Source organism: Mytilus edulis, chromosome 2 (assembly GCF_963676685.1).
Source record: "Mytilus edulis chromosome 2, xbMytEdul2.2, whole genome shotgun sequence".
NCBI classification, from domain to species: domain Eukaryota; kingdom Metazoa; phylum Mollusca; class Bivalvia; order Mytilida; family Mytilidae; genus Mytilus; species Mytilus edulis.
In genome coordinates, this window is record NC_092345.1 from 15,719,565 (window position 1) to 15,740,741 (window position 21,177).

General features: G+C 29.7%; 1 protein-coding gene across 1 annotated transcript in view; it reads right to left on the reverse strand.

Annotated features, from left to right (window-relative positions):
* Positions 1-286: 286 nt before the first annotated feature.
* The window catches only part of LOC139511565 (E3 ubiquitin-protein ligase UBR4-like), a 111,341-nt gene continuing 90,450 nt past the window's right edge, over positions 287-21,177 (reverse strand). The window contains exons 103-118 of the mRNA XM_071298403.1: positions 19,659-19,784; positions 19,113-19,303; positions 18,417-18,489; positions 17,307-17,416; positions 16,251-16,350; positions 15,721-15,849; positions 14,764-14,853; positions 14,327-14,449; positions 13,715-13,848; positions 12,412-12,537; positions 11,219-11,413; positions 10,321-10,405; positions 9,787-9,926; positions 7,863-7,956; positions 2,660-2,819; positions 287-1,479 (exon numbers count right to left, since the gene is read on the reverse strand). Of these exons, the coding sequence (XP_071154504.1) occupies positions 1,415-1,479; positions 2,660-2,819; positions 7,863-7,956; positions 9,787-9,926; positions 10,321-10,405; positions 11,219-11,413; positions 12,412-12,537; positions 13,715-13,848; positions 14,327-14,449; positions 14,764-14,853; positions 15,721-15,849; positions 16,251-16,350; positions 17,307-17,416; positions 18,417-18,489; positions 19,113-19,303; positions 19,659-19,784 (1,941 nt within the window). The 3' untranslated portion in view covers positions 287-1,414. The remainder of the gene's footprint in view (positions 1,480-2,659; positions 2,820-7,862; positions 7,957-9,786; positions 9,927-10,320; positions 10,406-11,218; positions 11,414-12,411; positions 12,538-13,714; positions 13,849-14,326; positions 14,450-14,763; positions 14,854-15,720; positions 15,850-16,250; positions 16,351-17,306; positions 17,417-18,416; positions 18,490-19,112; positions 19,304-19,658; positions 19,785-21,177) is intronic.

The window sequence follows — 21,177 nt, forward strand, 5'->3', positions numbered from 1 at the left end:
TTTTTCCTTAAAAGTTTTACAGATGGTCCATCACTGACAAAACACAAAAGTATTTAGTCAAAATTTACCTCTGAACCAATTCCTAAACTGCCAAAATTGCTAGCATCCACTTTATTCAACTCTAATAGATAGTTGTCTCATTGGCAATTCTACCACAGCTTATTTACTTATATACTAGAGGCATTCAATAAAAACAAGTCTTTTTTATCAAGCTTTTATCACAATAAGCAAACAGTGAAACATTGCTGAGGAAGCAGATTCTTTAAATAATGACATAAAATCTATATTCATTTTCTTAATTTTAAAGTTTATTGAAATAACTCAAAAGCATATCTAAAATACCACATTCATTTGCAACACCCAAAATATTTTCACAGACAGTATAACACATAATATTAAATTCAAACTTATCTGAACGAAAATTGATGCTGTAGAAGCAAGATTTTAAAGTTCGGTGGATTTATTATTGTCCCTAATTCTCAATGATTTCATGGTTGAAGGGATACCATTAATTTATGCATTCAATCAATTATAATTTTTCTATTGGCTTATATGTAAACTTTATTTGACAGACAAAATCTAATACATTTTTTTTCTCAATACTCTAAAAAATTGGTAGATGTTTGCCCACACAAATTAATCCACAGTATTACCAAAATCAATAATCAGGAAACCCATTTGTATTTTATTAATTATATAAAACTGTAAATGGGATTATGAAAACTGAAACTAAAAGGCAGCTTTTTCAGAATCTGTAGCTCGTCTACATATAAAGATAAATACTGACTAATTTTCTCAAAATCATATTTTAATTTATCTTATCTATTAAAATTTTTCTCTTTTATGCAAAACAATAAAAGCAACAATATATCAAAATTAATTTGACCTAAATAAGTTTACATTAAATCATATAAAGATTCTTTTAGTTTGTAAATAATTCCAAATTTCAAATAAACCAAGGAGGCCATCTTTAACACAATCAAATAATGTACTATGAGTACAAATATCATATTGCATGGGGATACAGTAATATAATCTAAATATAAGAGCATACTGATAATAAGATTTCAAATTCTTTTACGTGTTACAAATCTGAACAGTTTTTATGTGTGGTAATATTCTGAACTGTTATATGTGTTAATAAATAAAGGAATAATGTATTGTGTGGTAAAATTTTGAACAACTTTATGTGTTGTAATATTCAGATCATTGTTTTGGTTTAAGTAAAATTCGGAGGGGTATTTTGTTTGATAAAATTCTGGAACAATTATATATGTGGTAAAATTATGAACAATGTTGTATTACGGAAAATTCTAAAATGTTTTTATAAGTAGTAAAATTCAGAACAGTTTATACATGTGGTAAATTCAAAAAACGTCTTTAATTGAGGCATACACTAAAACAAAGTCTATATTTATGGCATGGAGCTCATCAGTTCTGTCATAAAGGCTGTCGAGTCTGGTATATCTGATAACAAACCTGCAAAATATCATTTAAAATATTACTTACAGTGAACACAAAAATACCATAGATTAAGTGTGCATTCATTATTACAAATTAATTATTGTGGTGCATTATAGAAACTTCATAATTTTGGATTGATTTCTACATGTCTTTTTCAAGCATCTGCAAAACTGCACATCATAATTTAAGAGGATGGAAGATTAATTTCTGAAGCATTCTATTGTTGATAAAAAATAGGATGAATTATCAATGCAATTTAATGAAATGCTGAATACAAAAAATGCATCAGAATATACATAGCCAAACTAATTTCATTGTAATTTTCACAATAATAATATTTAGTGTCAGCTTGAATTACATTCAGTGCATTAAAATCTAACATTACTTTGCAAAATTAAAATTCTAATTCATGAACTATAATAAAACTTAGTTGCAGTTTTTGTTTAAAAATTATTTTTTTCTAAGGTTTATCAGTTTTGACAGCTTAATCCAGTAAAATATAGAAATTACGCAAATTATTGACTATTAGACTTGTAAATGCTTAGCAATACTGTAAAGTACAACCGTCATTCAAAAAGGTATAGGAGGTATATTTTTAATTTAACTGTTCACTGGCAAAAAGATATTTTTGGTGATGCAATGTCAGCTCTATGTTAGCTCTAATTTAGCCCAAAATGTTTCAGATGTGCATTTATATTTCATTAAAATCTGTCACATTAAATTAATGACGACACAGTCACTATGTGTAATCAAGACATGGCTTATATTTACATTTTCTGAAAGTAATTCTTTAATAGTTTTATAAATGGGATTGGTAATTTCATAATCCAATTTTTAATTTTAAGTGAATCTACATCCTTCACAATTTACTTTCACCTGAACTTTTTTGTTGTAAACTTTTTGTTATAAGACTTTGAAAGACATTGACAATACAAACATTAATATTTGTCTGATATAGCTATGGCTATATTCTATATCGGCTTAGGTCTTAAAATGCAATACTATCTGGATAAGACATTTTCCCCACAAATATTTGAAAAGTAAATGAATGGTGTTATAGAAATATTTTTCAAAACACAAATTCTGTGATTCTACTTGTAACGATCTCATTTTTGCATCATTTGATCTATTTACATTTACATCAGATCATATCAACACACCCTATGCCTTATTGCCTATATAATAAAAGACTTACCTAGAACATCCATCACTTCAGCTACAGACTCACAGGGCAATAACTCATCTTCATATCCACGTAATACTTTATCACATGATTCAATCAGTGGTTTGTCATTGTTACGAATGTAGTCAGCCAAAGTACTACTCCAATTACTATCTGCAGGAACTGTCACTTTCTGTAAATAATAAAAACATAATTTAATAAATTTCATGCATCCGAAGCAGTATATATAAGAATCAAAAACAAAAGATGACCAAAAATGACTTAAAAAATAATGGTAAAATCCTTCTAAGGTCAACTTTGCCTAAGGAAGTTGAAAACTTCAATTTCTAAATTTAGAAAAAGAAAATTCTTTAAAGGTTTGTTATAATCATGAGTTGATGACAGCCTCATGGACTAATAAGCTGAGGCACAATATTTTTCAGGATTTTCAAATGTAGTATATGTTATATAATTTTCATAAAACTTCTATTTTATAAAAGAAAATTTGTTCAACCTTTCAGTTAAAGCTCTGCTGTCAGGTTGTTTGTGGTTGATTTTAAATTAACTACATTTTCTATTAATAATCCATATTACAGAAAAATAAAATAGGCCAGATTGCTTGTTTTTGAGATTTAAGCTGCGAAAAATTGCAAAATTTTGGCATGGAAAAGAGTATCTCTTGATTTTTCATATGAAACGAACAAAAACAGATAAATTGTATATTGGGGATCGGAAAAGGTCAACTTTGCCTTATTTCATATTATCCGAAATAAATTAGAGATTATAAAAATATTGAGAAAAAATAGGGATGCTATGCAATATTTCTCATGCCTATCCTTGGATAAAGCAGGCTGGATATGACAAATAGAGAAAGTTTAAACATGGGAGGCAAATGCCCTTAATCTCTAGCACATGTATTCCATCATTAGTGTTATCTGTATGTCTCTAGGTTGACAACACTATCTTCTAGTAAAATGACAGCTGAATAAACAGAAAATTGTTCTTCAACTAGCATTCATTACATTAAGTATAAAATAAAACATGATAATTGTTTTAAAAATGATCTTTTCTTTAATCAAGTGCAAATAAAGAAATACAAGTTCCAAGAAATTCTGAATATTAAAATGCTTAAATTTTTTTTTTTTTAATTTTGAACAATTTGACTTTAACACCAAAATAAAATATTGAGATAACTGTTCCAGTTTAATTTCTGCCTCTCTGAATTTAAATTTCCTTTTTCTTTAAAATCATCCATTTTTCTCTCTTCTATATACCAAAAAATAAGTATGTTTTTTTTCTGTCCTAATATAACAGATAAATATTAACAAACAAATTTTAAAAATGCTTGTCATTGTAAAACTGAGAGCATCCAAAATCTTTAAACCAAAAAAATTGAAATAAATTAAAACAAAAATTTCTGTCCTTCACCTAACAGGTACAATAGGTATCATCTATAGATCAAAATAAAAAAAAATAAAAAAAATCTTTTTCTTTCCTTCATCAAATAGATAAACATCTACCAAAAATTTAAATACATGTCACTGAAAGGCTAAAAGCATCCAAAATTTTCTAGTTTACAATATAACTTTTGACTAAATTTTTGGTGACAAACCTAAGAATGTTGATCTGTTAATCTTGACAGTTATACAGCCTAGATTATCTATAATCTCTCATGACAGATACATACAGAGTAAAATATTTATCTGCCGTAATATTTTGATAAATCTATCTAAGTAACATCTTTACTATTTGTTTAAGCGAAACGTCCGATTCCGTCACTCGACAGGTCGTATTTAGAAAAGTATGGCATACAACAGGTTTTGTTGACAGACTTAGATCCCCCATAATCTCCAAGGTGCTGGATAGAAAAATGGGGAATTAAACTAATGGTATACACCTGTGTTTCCGTAGATAATGAGGTATGGAGGGAGGCAAACAAACACTACCCTCGTACACCTACAGATCAGCTTAAAGCTTATCTGTATTATAAAAGTGTGAATCTGTTCAGACGGTTAAATCTGTTTAAATATTACCCATTCAGAATTGACAATATCTCCAACAACAAACATGCTCCACACAATAGAACAAGACGGACGAAAATTGAATCTGGGATATTGAATTACGTAACTTTTCTTCATTTACATTGTTAAAACTATATTTAATTGATTGAATTTTTCGCCAAATCATAAAACATATGTTGCTGTCACCACTGTTCTCATATTAAAAGTACGGTATTTACATGTAAACAAACCTAGATTACAGACAAAGATGACAGAGGAATATAAAAACATTTGATTTTACAAGTTAAATTTGAAATTTGGGGATTTTTTTTATTTTTTAAATTTAAAATTGGCTGGGACGGCAAAAAAACCTTTATCCTTTTTACTTGTTTTTGCAAGAAAATGAATGAAAAAAAATCTAAAATAAACATTTTCAAGACTTTGAATGTAAAAATTAAGTGTTTCATTAAACGAGTGAATTTTTCTTCCTCTGTTTAAGCTTGCATTCTTATAAAAATAATAAAGAAACAGCAAAACTTTTCTGATTGAATCATAGTAAAAGTTGAAAGGTCTTTTTTATGTGGGAAATGAATGGAAATACTGTGGTTGAAGAAATTTCACACATTTCACAACTGGCTTCTAGGTGAATCAAGACAAATAACTTTGAAATTTTGAAATATACCAGAACAACTTACATGTAACCTTTATTGTCAATGTCATTTGCTCTATTTTATTTGTTATTGCTTGTTTTATCTATTAAAAAAATTAGTGGATAAAAAATCATCAGATATTCATAAATGTTGAATAAATCTAAAATCCCACATATTTTACAATATTGTCAAAGTAGAGTTTATGTGACTGTATATCTTTTCAATATCTCCCATAAAATCAAATCTAGATAGAATTCTTTTTCAACTAATTTCATAAAACATTTTTTTTGTTGCAATAAAAAAAAGATTAACTATCAAAATATAATGTTGTGTATTGAAATTATGGTTTAACTAAATAATGTAACAATTTTTAGTGAACCTCCTATAAATCTGTATGAATAAAAAGTATGTTGATGAGACTTCAAAGAATTTATCTGATGATAATATTGTCAAAACACTTTAAAATGAAAACCTGAATATTTCTTGTGTGTGTGAACATGCATCTCCACTCTTGCATTTAACTAATAAAATAAACAATAATTTCCTCATGCTTCATGACGTTGAGAACAATTCAAAGTGACTCACAAAGCTAAAAAATGTTTGATCATGTTTACTATAAATTATAAATCGGACAACACTTTCCCTATCTACGTAAGACTTTCTATTCAATCTTTATAAATTCTTCTTTCATTCAATATTAACTTCTTTATGTTGTGGACAACAAGTAAATTAAGGAAACATTCTCCAGAAGAAATTGGTGTACATGTATTTGTCATCACAACACGATATTGACATTTTCAGATCTATCGAGATAACATAAACACCATCGAAATCCTCCTTCCTTCAAAGAACCCCCTTCCACTTGTCAGCTTTTGTCACCTCAAAGATTTACACATATCATAGGAACCTAGATACACAAAGTTTTCTTTTCACTATTTGAATGGAGACAAAAATAGATAAAACTTTATAATGAATCAATTTATCCAACATTTTTAGTCAAAAATAATTTGATACATGTCATATGACATTCATACAAAGGGTGAATAAATTATTTTTTAATATATATTTTACTGGAAGATTTATAAATGAATATGACTTAATCTTCACAACATTTTATCAGATTTCTTGTCCATTAAAGACCACTGTATATGCTGTCACTTGATGTCATTAATACAATTTTGTGAAAGAAATATCAATAACAAGCTACAGAACTCATGTATCCAGCTTATAAAAGAAGCAGGGTTTTAAAAGTTTCAAAATTATTTTCTATAACTGTGGATAGAGCAAATCATTGGTCAATTTTATGTGACCTCTATATATAAAACCTAAAATAGCTTCTATCATGTCAGATCTGAAAAAAACCTATTCCCTTTTTAAATTATACCCCTTATATAGCAAAAACTGGAAACCACTCAGCATGGATCATACTTGTGATGAGCAACAAAACTTAAGAACCTTTAATAATCAAGATCTCATTCCCCTAGTCCCCCCTCTATATAAACTATGATTTTTGACAGTCTGACACAAATTCTCTTAAATTTGACCTTGATCTTTGACCAAGTAACTAAAATACCAATTTGTGGTCTTGCTCTTCATCCTCTTGTTATATGTAAGCACAAATCCAAATACAATTGCAATCCTGTGTAATGCATCCTTTAAACTTTTCTGAATAAATTTCAGCTTTTAAATCGAAATTTTGACCCTGACTTTTAGACAAAATAAGATATAAATCAATAGGTATCTTCCTCTCATTATAAGTATTCATACACCCAAGTAAGTTTGCAATCTATATGATATCTAATATATGAAGTATTTGATTTAGCATCCATTTTTAAAACCCATTTTTCTGCACATATTTCTATTTCTTTTTTGGGTAACCTTGAAGTACAGACCTCAAAATCAATAGGGATCATTCTCATATATCATGTGACAATTTGTCCTGGTAAGATTGCATGCCAATATGTAGTATTCGATTAAGCATCTTGAAACACCTATTTGCAAAAACTTAATTCTATTTTTGGTCCTTTGGCCTTGATCACATGATGGCATCACAATCAAAAGGGGTCTTCTTCACTTTGAACTAGCACAATTTAAATCAATTTAACTTCGTGTGTCTATCTAGCTTATATATATAGTCATTAAGTACAAAGCAAAATTCATATTCAAATCAAATTAAAATGTTTTTGTCCTGATATGAATGTAATATTTGCTACTAGACTTTAAACACCAATCAATCATCATCATCATCAATATCTCAAGTGTTATACCTACCTTTTCAACCGAATTTTAGGTACTTGGGATTCATTAATGATCGTTGAATACCAATTTCATGGATTTCAAGGGTACAGGGGAGTCATGAATAAAAATGTTCAACGAAGTACAAATTTTCTAAAGGAGTGTATGCAGACTTTGCCAAAACCACAAAATTAAAAATTCACGAAAAATGAAAATTCTGCTCAAACTAAAAAAAATGCTACCCACGAAAATAAATGAATCTACAGTATATAAAAAGAATATTTTGATTGGCTTATGTAGTCCTTTGAGTAGTAGAATAATAAAAAGTCCTCGTAATAAATGAGATCTTACCTTGAAAAGTTTATCATATACCATGTCCACAATACCAAAGAATACAAAATAGGGTTTGTATACACTGTACTCTAGTACCTTTTTGTTGGATAAACTGTGGAAAAATACAAATTAAATCATTTACAATTTGATAGTGTAGGATAATATCATATACAATTTGATAGTGTAGGATAATATCATTTACAATTTGATAGTGTAGGATAATATCATTTACAATTTGATAGTGTAGGATAATATCATTTACAATTTGATAGTGTAGGATAATATCATTTACAATTTGATAGTGTAGGATAATATCATTTACAATTTTTGATAGTGTAGGATAATATCATTTACAATTTGATAGTGTAGGATAATATCATTTACAATTTGATAGTGTAGGATAATATCATTTACAATTTGATAGTGTAGGATTATATCATTTACAATTTGATAGTGTAGGATAATATCATTTACAATATCATTTACAATTTGATAGTGTAGGATAATATCATTTACAATTTGATAGTGTAGGATAATATCATTTACAATTTGATAGTGTAGGATAATATCATTTACAATTTGATAGTGTAGGATAATATCATTTACAATTTGATAGTGAAGGATAATATCATTTACAATTTGATAGTGTAGGATAATATCATTTACAATTAATAGTGTAGGATAATATCATTTACAATTTGATAGTGTAGGATAATATCATTTACAATTTGATAGTGTAGGATAAAATCATTTACAATTTGATAGTGTAGGATAATATCATTTACAATTTGATAGTGTAGGATAATATCATTTACAATTAATAGTGTAGGATAATATCATTTACAATTTGATAGTGTAGGATAATATCATTTACAATTTGATAGTGTAGGATAATATCATTTACAATTTGATAGTGAAGGATAATATCATTTACAATTTGATAGTGTAGGATAATATCATTTACAATTTGATAGTGTAGGATAATATCATTTACAATAATAGTGTAGGATAATATCATTTACAATTTGATAGTGTAGGATAATATCATTTACAATTTGATAGTGAAGGATAATATCATTTACAATTTGATAGTGAAGGATAATATCATTTACAATTTGATAGTGTAGGATAATATCATTTACAATTTGATAGTGTAGGATAATATCATTTACAATTTGATAGTGAAGGATAATATCATTTACAATTTGATAGTGTAGGATAATATCATTTACAATTTGATAGTGTAGGATAATATCATTTACAATTAATAGTGTAGGATAATATCATTTACAATTTGATAGTGAAGGATAATATCATTTACAATTTGATAGTGAAGGATAATATCATTTACAATTTGAAAGTGTAGGATAATATCATTTACAATTTGATAGTGTAGGATAAAGTGTTTGTGCAATAAAAAAATAATCACAACATATTTGAAATGAAGTACATGTATTGTTATTTCATAGTATTCCATAACTTTTCATCAAATTTAACACTGTTATAAATTCATGAGATATACCATTTTACTTCCTTTTCTTATGCAACAAATACATAAATTAATCAGTTTAAAAATTAACAATAAATTCACAACAAGCTTAGGTTGATAAATTATTTTTTTTAGGTTCATTTCAACAATTTCACATGATCAAAATATTTTATACAAACATGTCAGAAACTGATTCTATTCAATTTTGTCTACCTAATGCCAAAAAATATTTAAAATTCTGTGACCTAACCAGTTTAAACATACTTTATTGTTCAAAATGACAAATGGATCAGCCTAACTGCTCCTAATGCTGAGCAGTAAGCAGGCATCAAAGGTTACAACAGCTACTGGAATATTACACATTCAAGCATCACAGATGAGTCTTTTGTAAACAAAGTGCACATCTTGTGTACAAAATATGAGCTTAGACTTAATAACTACTTTAATACTAACCTTGGCTGTCCAGTGGCAGATTGATATCTAGCTTGGGCCAGTACTAGTAATCTCTTGAGTAATTCTACTTTAGTATCTTTCCACATACTATAAGGATGTATATGTAGTGTCATCACTGTCCAGTATAATGCTCCCTCAGTCTGTAAGTGTACAACATTACATCAACAATACTGCGGTTTTATTATTATTTGTTGGATACACATTTTACGTGGATTTCACAAATTCTTTTCTTTGATTCAGAATTTGTTAAAAGATCAAATTAATGAAAAAGATATTTTCAAGATTTCTTTTCATGAAATAGTGTTGGATATGAAAACGAAATTAAATTCATATCTTTAAACAACTCAAACTGATTCACATGGTTCATGGAATATTTTTTAACAAAAGTGTGTTACAATTATTTAGTTCCTTCTTTTTTCTCATTATCAGTACAAGATAAACTTGCTTTTTGATCATCTTAATGAAAGAAAGATACAACAAACATGAATAGTTAAATGACAAGATTTTTATCCAAAGAAAGATAACTCTATTTACCTCATAGCTATTTTCCAACCATTTTTCTTTTGGCAGAGTAATAAAATTGTTGAAGTTCTTCTCTTCTCTTCCCACAGATCTTGTTCTATAAAACAAAGTAAAATCATGATTCAAATGATATACAAAGGACACTCACTTTATGTAAACAATATTAGATAATAACAGTAAACCATGTCTTAAGTCAACTTTTTTTTTAGATCTGGCAATATAGATCAGATACATTTCTGAATGTTGTATAAATGTTTAGACATCTGTTAACTTTATTAAAAAAAAATCCTAAGCTCTCATAAAGATCTGTTTCTAGTAATTGATAGCCCCAATATTTTATCATATAGCCAGAATATATTACAATATATATTTAACTAAATATCTAACAATAAATATAATACAATCCAATATGTTATCAGTTTAAACATATTATATGATTCAAAATGGCAAATGTGTAAAATTGTAAATGTGTCTATCTGAGCCAGGAGACTGTAGATAATTGATTGGTATTGGTTTCTGTCTGTTATACTCATTTTCAAAATCTTTTAGCTTAAACAGAAAGTCAGTTCAAATTTTCTATATTTTGTTATTCTTGACCTTCTATAGCTTCCTATAAATTATAACTTTTGGTATTTTTTTCAAGTCAGTACATGTTTGGTCTATAGTGGAAGGTTGTCTTGATGGCAATCATATATCACAATACCCTTTTTTTAACAGCTTAGACACAAGTTGCATAAATATCATTAATTATTCAACATAAAACTACCCATGTAAGAACCTTTAAAATACAAGCACATTTTAAAATTACATATTGATAACATATTAAGTCAAAATAAATGTCGTAAATTATTCAACGTCATAACTACCCATGTAAGAAACCTTAAAAAATACAATCACATTTTAAACTTACGTATTAATAACATATAAAGCCATATGAATCATGGCTGGCAGTACATGCATGTTACTTTGTCGACCACCACCACCACTTTCCTGACTAAATGACTTCTCCTGGGCAAACTTAAGAATAAGATGTTTGACATCATGTATGTTGTAAGGATAACTAGGATCTCTGATTCCTGTACAGTCTTGGATATATGTGTTGTGTCTGAAATGAAATATTTTAAGTATAAAGATAACGTTCTAAACAAGCTTTTGGGTTTAGCCACCAAACATAACATACCTGTCAACTCACCCGTTTTTTGCGGGTGACACCCGTTATTTTCACCTCTCACCCGGGAGTTTTTCTTTACCCGGCGGGTCCCGGGAATTTCTAACATTACCCGTTTCACCCGGATTTCTGACCAGAATTGTTTCCGGTATTTAGAAGTAATACGACCTTCGGTTTTATCGGTCTTTTTCAATGTAACCAAAAGTCAAAATGTAGGACTGTTTACCTGAGCTACGTAACGATATGAAGAGACAACACAGCTACAAGATGAGTTCAGTGACTATCAGTTGACCCCATTAGATGAACTTCCACTTTGCACTTCCCCCGAAACTGACATTGGTACATTTTGGGGAGAAATGTCCAAGTTGCATGACATTTTTCTTAACAAGCCAAGATTTTTGTTTTGTCAAAACTTGCTAAAACATTACTGGTTTTGCCAAACAGCAATGCAGACAGTGAGAGGGCATTTTCTTTAGTAAAGAAAATAGCTACAGAGTTTAGGGCTGATCTTAATAAGGATACACTGTGTGCTCTTCTTTCTTGTAAAATGAATACACATTTGCATTGCTATGAACTGAAACCAAGTGCAGTTCTTTTAAAGAATGCCAAGTCTGCTACTATGGAATATAACAATAGTCTGAAATAAACTTGTATACATGTTCTAACTGTTTCATATACATATTGACTATATTGACTATATAAATTATATGTAAACATATTTTTGTTCTTCAATTGAGCCCGCAAAATGTCGTACGCGTTATGACCCGAGATTTTTTTTCTCAATGCAGGTCATGACCTGACTTTTCATTTTCAGAGGTTGACAGGTATGAACATAATCATGTGATTATAAAAGTAATTCTAATATTACTTATCATATTTTCCATTGCACATATTTATCTGATGGAATAATGGGAATAACTATCTTTTTATCTTACCTTGCAAGACAAGTGGCAAATGCTGATTCTTGGACTTGAGGTCCCCAAAGGGGCAATAATCCATTACATTTAGTGTTAGCATTTTGTAGAGCTGCACTTTCCCATTCTTCTCTCCCTCTGGCATGTCTGTAACCAAAAATATCATATCATTACAAGATAGTATTCTATTTTAGAATGCCTTTTAAAAAATACATATCATTACAAGATAGTATTCTGTTTTAGAATGCCTTTTAAAAAATACATATCATTACAAGATAGTATTCTGTTTTAGAATGCCTTTTAAAAAATACATATCATTACAAGATAGTATTCTATTTTAGAATGCCTTTTAAAAACAGGTAAAGATATTAAAGCTTGAATTAAGTAAAATCGAATCTAAAGCTGGGCTAACACTACTTCAGTCTTTGATAGAAGTGACAGTAAACAGAGAAATGTTCATTTAATTTAATGTTTTTAGTTTTGCCATGGTATTCTATCTATTTAATTCATTTTTGTACAGTCAAAATACAGTTTCTTTCATAATTGAGAATATCTTAACATTAACAGTTGTCTCAGGTAAAGTTTTAAGAATTATTTATCAAGCTTTACACAATTATATTTTTCAACTTGTCAGGATTTACCATTTCATGTAAAAACAAGAATGTGTCCTCAGTACACGAATGCCCCACTCACACTATCATTTTCTATGTTCAGTGGACCGTGAAATTGGGGTAAAATCTCTAATTTGGCATTAAAATTAGAAAGATCATATCATAGGGAACATGTGTACCAAGTTTGAAGTCGATTGGACTTCAACTTCATCAAAAACTACCTCGACCAAAAACTTTAACCTGAAGCGGGACAGACGGACGGACGCACAGACCAGAAAACATAATGCCCCTCTACTATCGTAGGTGGCTTCTATGTTCAGTGGACCGTGAAATTGGGGTAAAATCTCTAATTTGGCATTGAAATTAGAAAGATCATATCATAGGGAACATGTGTACCAAGTTTGAAGTCGATTGGACTTCAACTTCATCAAAAACTACCTCGACCAAAAACTTTAACCTGAAGCGGGACAGACGGACAAACGGACGAACGAATGAATGGACGAACGGACGCACAGACCAGAAAACATAATGCCCCTCTACTATCGTAGGTGGGGCATAAAAATCATATCATTCTAAATTACAAACTATGGCTTTCACTAAGGAAATAAGGTTTGAAATTTTCAACATTTTGTCAACAATATTAATTTTACAAATCAAATCTCATAACATTTTTTATTTATTAAATCCTGAAAACTTCCAATCCTCCTGCTCACCTTACAGCCGCTGTATGACAGTCTACATGGATGACATTAAAATGTGACACTGTAGAATATCCTATGGCTTTACGTGGCTTGTTATCAAAGTCATCCAGGTTTACTCTCTTGGTAAAAGTATAAATAGCCAAAACCTGTAAAATCACAAAAAAATAAATATGATTCTAGTTGACCTTATCCTTGATCTTGTAACAATAAAGTACAAATATTTAAATTTTTTAGAAAAAGTCACCCAGTCTATAGAAATTATGTACTTGAATTTCAAATTTGGGGTTTAATTTTATTTATGAAATCCAAAAAAATCGGTACCCCAAGTAAATTTTCAGATCTAATAGTCCACATAATATTTCCTCTATTCAGGGGCAAATTTGACCATGCAGTGGCAGGGTTTGGACCCCCCCCCCCCTTTTTTTGACGATCAATGCATTTGAATGGGGACATATGGTTGGAACCCCCCCCCCCCCCCTTATCCTGGAATGGGAACCCTCCTTTTGAAAATGGCTGGATCCAAGAGCATTTTATTATACACCTGTTGACCCCCAAACCTCTATGTTTTATACAAGACCTTGCTTTCCTAGAAGGGATCCATATAAGATGAAGAATAAGACATACCTTTTGAGGCTGACATCTATAGCCTTCCCTACAGATACAGCATGTTAGCCCCGTCTCTTCCTTTATATCATCCATCTGTTTTAACACTGATCCTTTTACTGTAACCTGACCTTTGTCATTAGTCTAAAATAAAGTGGAAAATTGATGACAAAATATCATTTATACATGCACAACCAACAAATAATTGTTTGTCAAATATATTTTTTGGACTAACAGAACAATAATGATGATTAAAAAATCCTTTGATATATCTAACAGACGTCATTCGTATATCTCTACATAAAATTTGACAGTATGCCCTTCTGATTGTTTACTATTTTCAAAGTAATATTATAAATTAGTTGAACTTTATAAGGCAGTTTTACATACCTCTTCTTAAAAAAATCCCCATATATTAAACTTTAAATCTACCTAAACAGAATTAAATGATGACCTACCATCATGCCTAAAGCTCCCAACTGTTTCTCTCTCTTGGCCATAGCTCTTTTCTTTTTCTCTGCCTTTGTTTGTTGACGAACTTCCTCAATCTATGAAAACAAAATTATTGTATACTAAAGGGATACAGATACGTAATATTATTAAAATTGAGAATGGAAATGGGGAATGTGTCAAAGAGACAACAACCTGACCAAATAAAAAACAACAGCAGAGGGTCACCAACAGGTCTTCAATGTAGTGAGAAATTCCCGCACCTGGAGGCGTCCTTCAGCTGGCCCCTAAACAAATATATACTAGTCCAGTGATAATGAACGCCATACTAATTTCCAAATTGTACACAAGAAACTAAAATTAAAATAATACAAGACTAACAAAGGCCAGAGGCTCCTGACTTGGGACAGGCGCAAAAATGCGGCGGGGTTAAACATGTTTGTGAGATCTCCCCCCTCCCCCTATACCTCTAACCAATGTAGTAAAGTAAACGCATAACAATACGCACATTAAAATTCAGTTCAAGAGAAATCCGAGTCCGATTGTCAGAAGATGTAACCAAAGAAAATAAACAAAATGACAATAATACATAAATAACAACAGACTACTAGCAGTTAACTGACATGCCAGCTCCAGACTTCAATTAAACTGACTGAAAGATTATGATTTCATCATATGAACATCAGGCACAATCCTTCCCGTTGTATTGTACTGTATATTGAAAATGAAATTAAAATTGAAATTGAATTGAATTTAATTGAATCAAATTTTATTGAATAATTGAATTGAATTGGTATGGTATTAATAATATTAACATAAGTATTGCCACATGTTTGTGATTTCTGTTTTTGAAACTTTTTACTTTTATCATTTACCCCATGATTTACAACAAAAACATGACTTTTAGACAATAGTCAGTATTTTTATGGAAAATATGTCTTTACAGTAAGGTATTTTAAACTAACCTTTTCTGAGACTTTTTCATTACCAGACAATGCCTCCAGTAAGTTCTCTGCCACTGTACCTATATGTTGATCAGAAGATGCCTGTTCTAATTTATGTAATACTGCTATCAACTCTGACCCCACAACCAACTAAAATATACAAATAAAAAGCTTCTTTACATTTTTTTTTACAAATTCTGTTAAAAATCTTATGTCAAAAAAACACACAAGTTTCAATGTTAACAAACAATAAATATCTTTTGACACAGTCTTCGGTCTTAAAAAAATAGTATGGGAAAAATGCAGGAATTTATTGTATCTTCAAAATTTATTATTATTTGTCAGGATGATTATGCTAAACTTCAATCAAAAGCTTCACTGAGCGCAGCTGGATACAACTGTAGAGGTCTAATCCTGATCAGTTTGGGCAAAAATGGACGCCATATTCGAGCTTGATACAGGTCTGAATTTGAATTGTAATTAAATATTTGACATAAGTTTCTAACACAGAATAACTGTAGTCAATGTAGAGTTATGATTAATTGACTAACCTGAGTTGGAGTATGTCCAGCACACAGTCCGGTCAGTAACCTCAAGATATAACTCAGAGAAGGTTTCTCAAGGAAATCTTTCCAGTTGGCCACATCAGTCCTGTAATAAACAATACTATATGGAGACTTCAATGTTAACTTTTTAAAAACAAGTGTTTTTCTAATTCCACGAACATTTTTTATCAGTTTTCTTCTTTTAAAGTAATCAGTAATTTTATAATTCTATTGAAAAAAATAATAAAAACAATAAATGTATTAAACAACAAAGATAATTTGAAAATATTAAAGTCTTTGTTCACTTGAAAGAATAATTTTACATTTATCAACAGTTTGAATTAAAGAACCTTAGTGAGCGCACTCACATACCCCACGTCCCCACATTGTCATTGGAGAAATAAAATATGTGTAAGAAAAAAAATTGTATCAGAAAAAAAAATTGAATCATAATTTCTTGTCAATATGCACATCTACATAGTATGTGCTTATTATCTACAAAGTTTCATGAAATTATGTTGTGTGGTTTCAGAGGAGTTGCGATGACAAACTGTTGCAGTAGTACATTAAAGTAAATAAGTTCAAAGGGGCGTAAATCCTGGGAAAAAAATTGAATAGTAATTTCCTGTCGATATGCACATCTACGGTGTATGTCCTTATTATCTGAAAAGGTTTCATGAAATTCTGTTGTGTGGTTTGAGAGGAGTTGCGATGACAAACTGTTGCAGTAGTACATTAAAGTAAATAAGTTCAAAGGGGCAAAAATTGAATCGCAATTTCCTGTCGATATGCACAACTACATAGTAAGTATGTCCTTATTATCTAAAAAGGTTTAATGAAATTCTGTTGTGTGGTTTGAGAGGAGTTGCCATGACAAGAAACAGGACTGACGGACGGACTGACGGGTCAAAAACATTATACCCTCCGCAACCCATTGTGTGTGGTATAAAACATTATACCCGCCGCAACCCGTTGCGTGGGGTATAAAAACAAGAAAAAAAATTGTCAGATACTCCTGAAAGATTTTTTTTTGTACTTAAGCTGTACTGAAATTATACTTACGGCAACAATGTCTTTATAACTGGTGAGTTTTGTAAAATGTAATCTATACATAATTTAACTATCCCATTGTCCAGTATCATATCTTTCAATTTGTTTCCATTTTCATTATTCTACAAAGATCAACAACACTCTATACAAAAACATTTCAGAGTAAGTAGAAATTACAACGAAATAATAAAGTGTGAAAATCATAGAAATTTCATTGATGTCATATAAAGTGAACATCTTTGGATATTATAATAACATTTGCTTCATAATTTGATTATTTTTTTTAATGCTGGAATGAAAATTTTCCTGTTGACTTTTCCTTCACAAGTTCAAACATTTGATGTTACAGAACAAAAAATAAAAATAAGAGATCTCTGTTTTTCCCCCCTAGGATTTTATGTTAAACTGTGTTATATTTAGGAATATGACAATATAGATGGAGAGGATGAACTCCTTTCACCAAGTTATTCATATGCATGTTTATATAAGATGATGTTGATAGTTGTCTATTGACTCGCTCACACAGACATTTAATTCAAATTGAATTCGCAAGTCGCGTTCACACACTCTTCTTTTTTTATTCAAATTGATTTGAATTGGCTAATTCGAATTATCTAATTCGCATTAGAAATACGCTTTTGTGAATACGAATTAAAAGTTAACGTCGTATGGACAGTAAAGCGAATTTGACGCGCATTGTAATTCGAATTAGAATTGACGTTAGGACGTAAAACGTTTCGGAGGCGAAATAAATTAATCTGAATTAGTTAATGAGAATCGAATTCGAAATTACGTGTGAACTCAGCATTATTGTCATTTTCTGATGTTAAATTGGGTGCTCAATATAAAGAATAGAGAATAATGAGCACCAACAAAATAAAAGAAAGACATAAATGGCCTAAAACATAAGTAATCTAGAAATGATAGAATCCAATCCAGACCCTCATAAGTGATGAATTAATCTGTCAGCATTAAATCAAATAGCATAAAACAGATGTCGTTTGTAGCTAAGTTCCAGAGTTAAAAAAAATAATACTATTGCAACTATACCTTAGAAAATAAATCCTTTAAAAAAAATGAGATTTGGCCTACACTAAAAGTTTGTGGTGAAAAACAACAAACCTCAATTCCTGCTGCAATGACACAGAAACAATCAATATGGACTGACTCATCCTGTGTATGTTCTTCATCATACCTACAAAATAAGTTGTTACAAATAAAGATTATTATCTCTTGCTCTGATAAGTGTTATTATTCAGTATTGGTAAATGTATTGTCATCACTAGTTTCTTTTTAACACACAGAAAACAAAATAATGAATGATTATTTTTTTTATCTATGAAAAATTTAAAGTTCCAATTGAATTATTGTAGAACAATTGAAACTTTTTCCCCGACTGAGTACCTCTTTTTCAGGCTATTCAATTTTTAGCAAATACATGGCTATTGTATTTATTGATTGAGATAGTTCAACTTCCAAGAATTTAAATACCCTGACCAACACCAACTGATTATCAAGAAGAGTTTGATTTCCTTCACAATAGTATAACTTAAATTACTATCTACTGTTTTCTGTATGCCCTGGTACACATGTTAGGTATATAATTATTCTCTATTATTGTGGTTTCATTATTCGTTGGATACCAATTTTTATGTTTTTTTGGGTACAGGTGAACCACGAAATTAAATGTACAAAGAATAACAAATTTTCTACAGGCTTGCATGAAGTCTTCTGCAAAATCAAATATCCAGGAAATTTTAAGTTTTCCTTAATCCAAGAAAATTAGAAACCCATGAACATGACATTAAGACCACATACTTAGCAAAGTCCAGATATGGTTTGAAGTGGTTGATGAGAGCTGTCATCTTTTCCTCGTCACCAAATGCCATGAATGGTATCAATCTCATAAGTTCCTGGAGAATACTGTTGTTAGACCTGACAAAGGGACTGTTTATTCTGTCTAACAATAACATCAACTGATCTTTATCTCCACACAACTTGGAAAACTCCTGAAAAATATTGTTTATATAATTACATAATTATCAAGGAAGATTTTCCATCCTCATAAATTTGTTCCTTATTTTCAAAGGGGGTAAAGAATCAATTACAAGAAAAACAGCAGAAATAGTGAAATTTGAAATCTGCAAAACAAATTTGCTTTACAGTCTTAATGAATGTTTAATATTGGATGTATGGCTTAACAGCTGTTAACTTTGATGTAATATTTCATCAAAAATATGTCGTCATTTATTTTTCATATTTTCCAAACCTCTTAAAATCAGCTTTTGGTCATAGACTACATTGTAAAATATATTATCCAAAAATTTCAGACTGAGTAATGAACTACAGTGTAAAATATATTACCCTAAACTTTTCAGCAGGTTGATTGCTGGCTTCTAACAGTATAACCTCCATGATCTGTAGAACCTGTTCTGTTATAGTCTGTCCTTTAGTGGCACTTGTACCACTCTCTTGTTCTGCCCACAAAGCCTATAGAAAAAAACAGTTATATTTAGAACAGAAAATGGTAACTTGGAAGTGTGTCAAAGAGACAACACCTTGATCAAACAGCAGAAAATATCACATTTGTTCAGTTAAGGGGGTTCGCGGGTCTAAATCATTTATATAGGATTTCTCTATATTTTTCTATAAATGAACTTTATCTTATAGTTAATAGAAAATAAAAATCAAAGTGATGGAAATCACTCATGGAAAGATTAGAAGAGTAGTTTGAATTATTTCATATTAAGGTATGGTGGGGAAAAATGAACATTAATAAAGCACTATTGCTGAAAATTGCATTAACAGCAGGTCTTTAGAAGAAAACTTTCTTTTCCAGAATGAGGATAAAATGAGCTCAAATTAAATAATATGGGTCTCTTAATTTGCACAATTTTATTCAAACTGCAGTTTATATCTTATCCAAATAATGTTGCCTGTTCTGAACATGTTTCAAAAATACAAAAAAATGCAAATCAAAAATTCTTCTAGTAAATGTTACCAACTATACTTGTAAGACATAAAATCTAGACCAACAATTAAGAACTTTAAAGTGTCAACAAAAATAATCTAAAAATGTTGGTTTGGGGCTACAGAGGTTATATGATATTGAAGATTAAAAGTTGTAGAGTGCCTTTTAGTTAATTTTTTGTAAAAGAACTTTTCAACACAGGGCACTGAAAATGTACTTTTTCAACATAAACAAATTAAAAAACTTATTTATTGAAATGTGGATTCTTTCTTGATTGCAAAAATATATATTTACTTGCAAAAATATGTATTCACTTCTAATAAAAATTCAAATGACTAAAACAGACATACTGATTGATGGGGAATAACCTAATAAACAATGGTTTGCTATAATTAAAACTTGAAAAATTTTAAAACTGTTTCAAGCCAATTCCTGATAAAAAAAAATGTGAACTAATCTAAATTGTTCATTAATTATAGATGAATATTGGAAATTTATCAAGTAAATTATAGGCCTTACTTGAATACCTTTTATATATATTCATATTTCATTTATTTTAAGAGATCTTGTTAATCCTTAATTAATCATTGATCTTTCAGATATAATTTACAGAATCACTTTAAGTAATGTAGATCAAAAGTAATAGGCAATAAATAAATCATCCTTATATATATCAAACATCTAATATATATACATTTGTGTATTCAATTATGAGGTCAAATATTTGTTTATTGAGAAGTATATTGTACACTGTATATTGCATTGGGTCTGTATAATTATGTAAGACTTAGGTTGATAGGTAATGTGGTCAATTTGATTGACAGTTTAGGAGGTGGACATTGTAATTTAAGGTCCACCTTGTCTCTGATTGTTTAGTGGTAATGACAGTTGTCAATCAAACTATTATTGTAT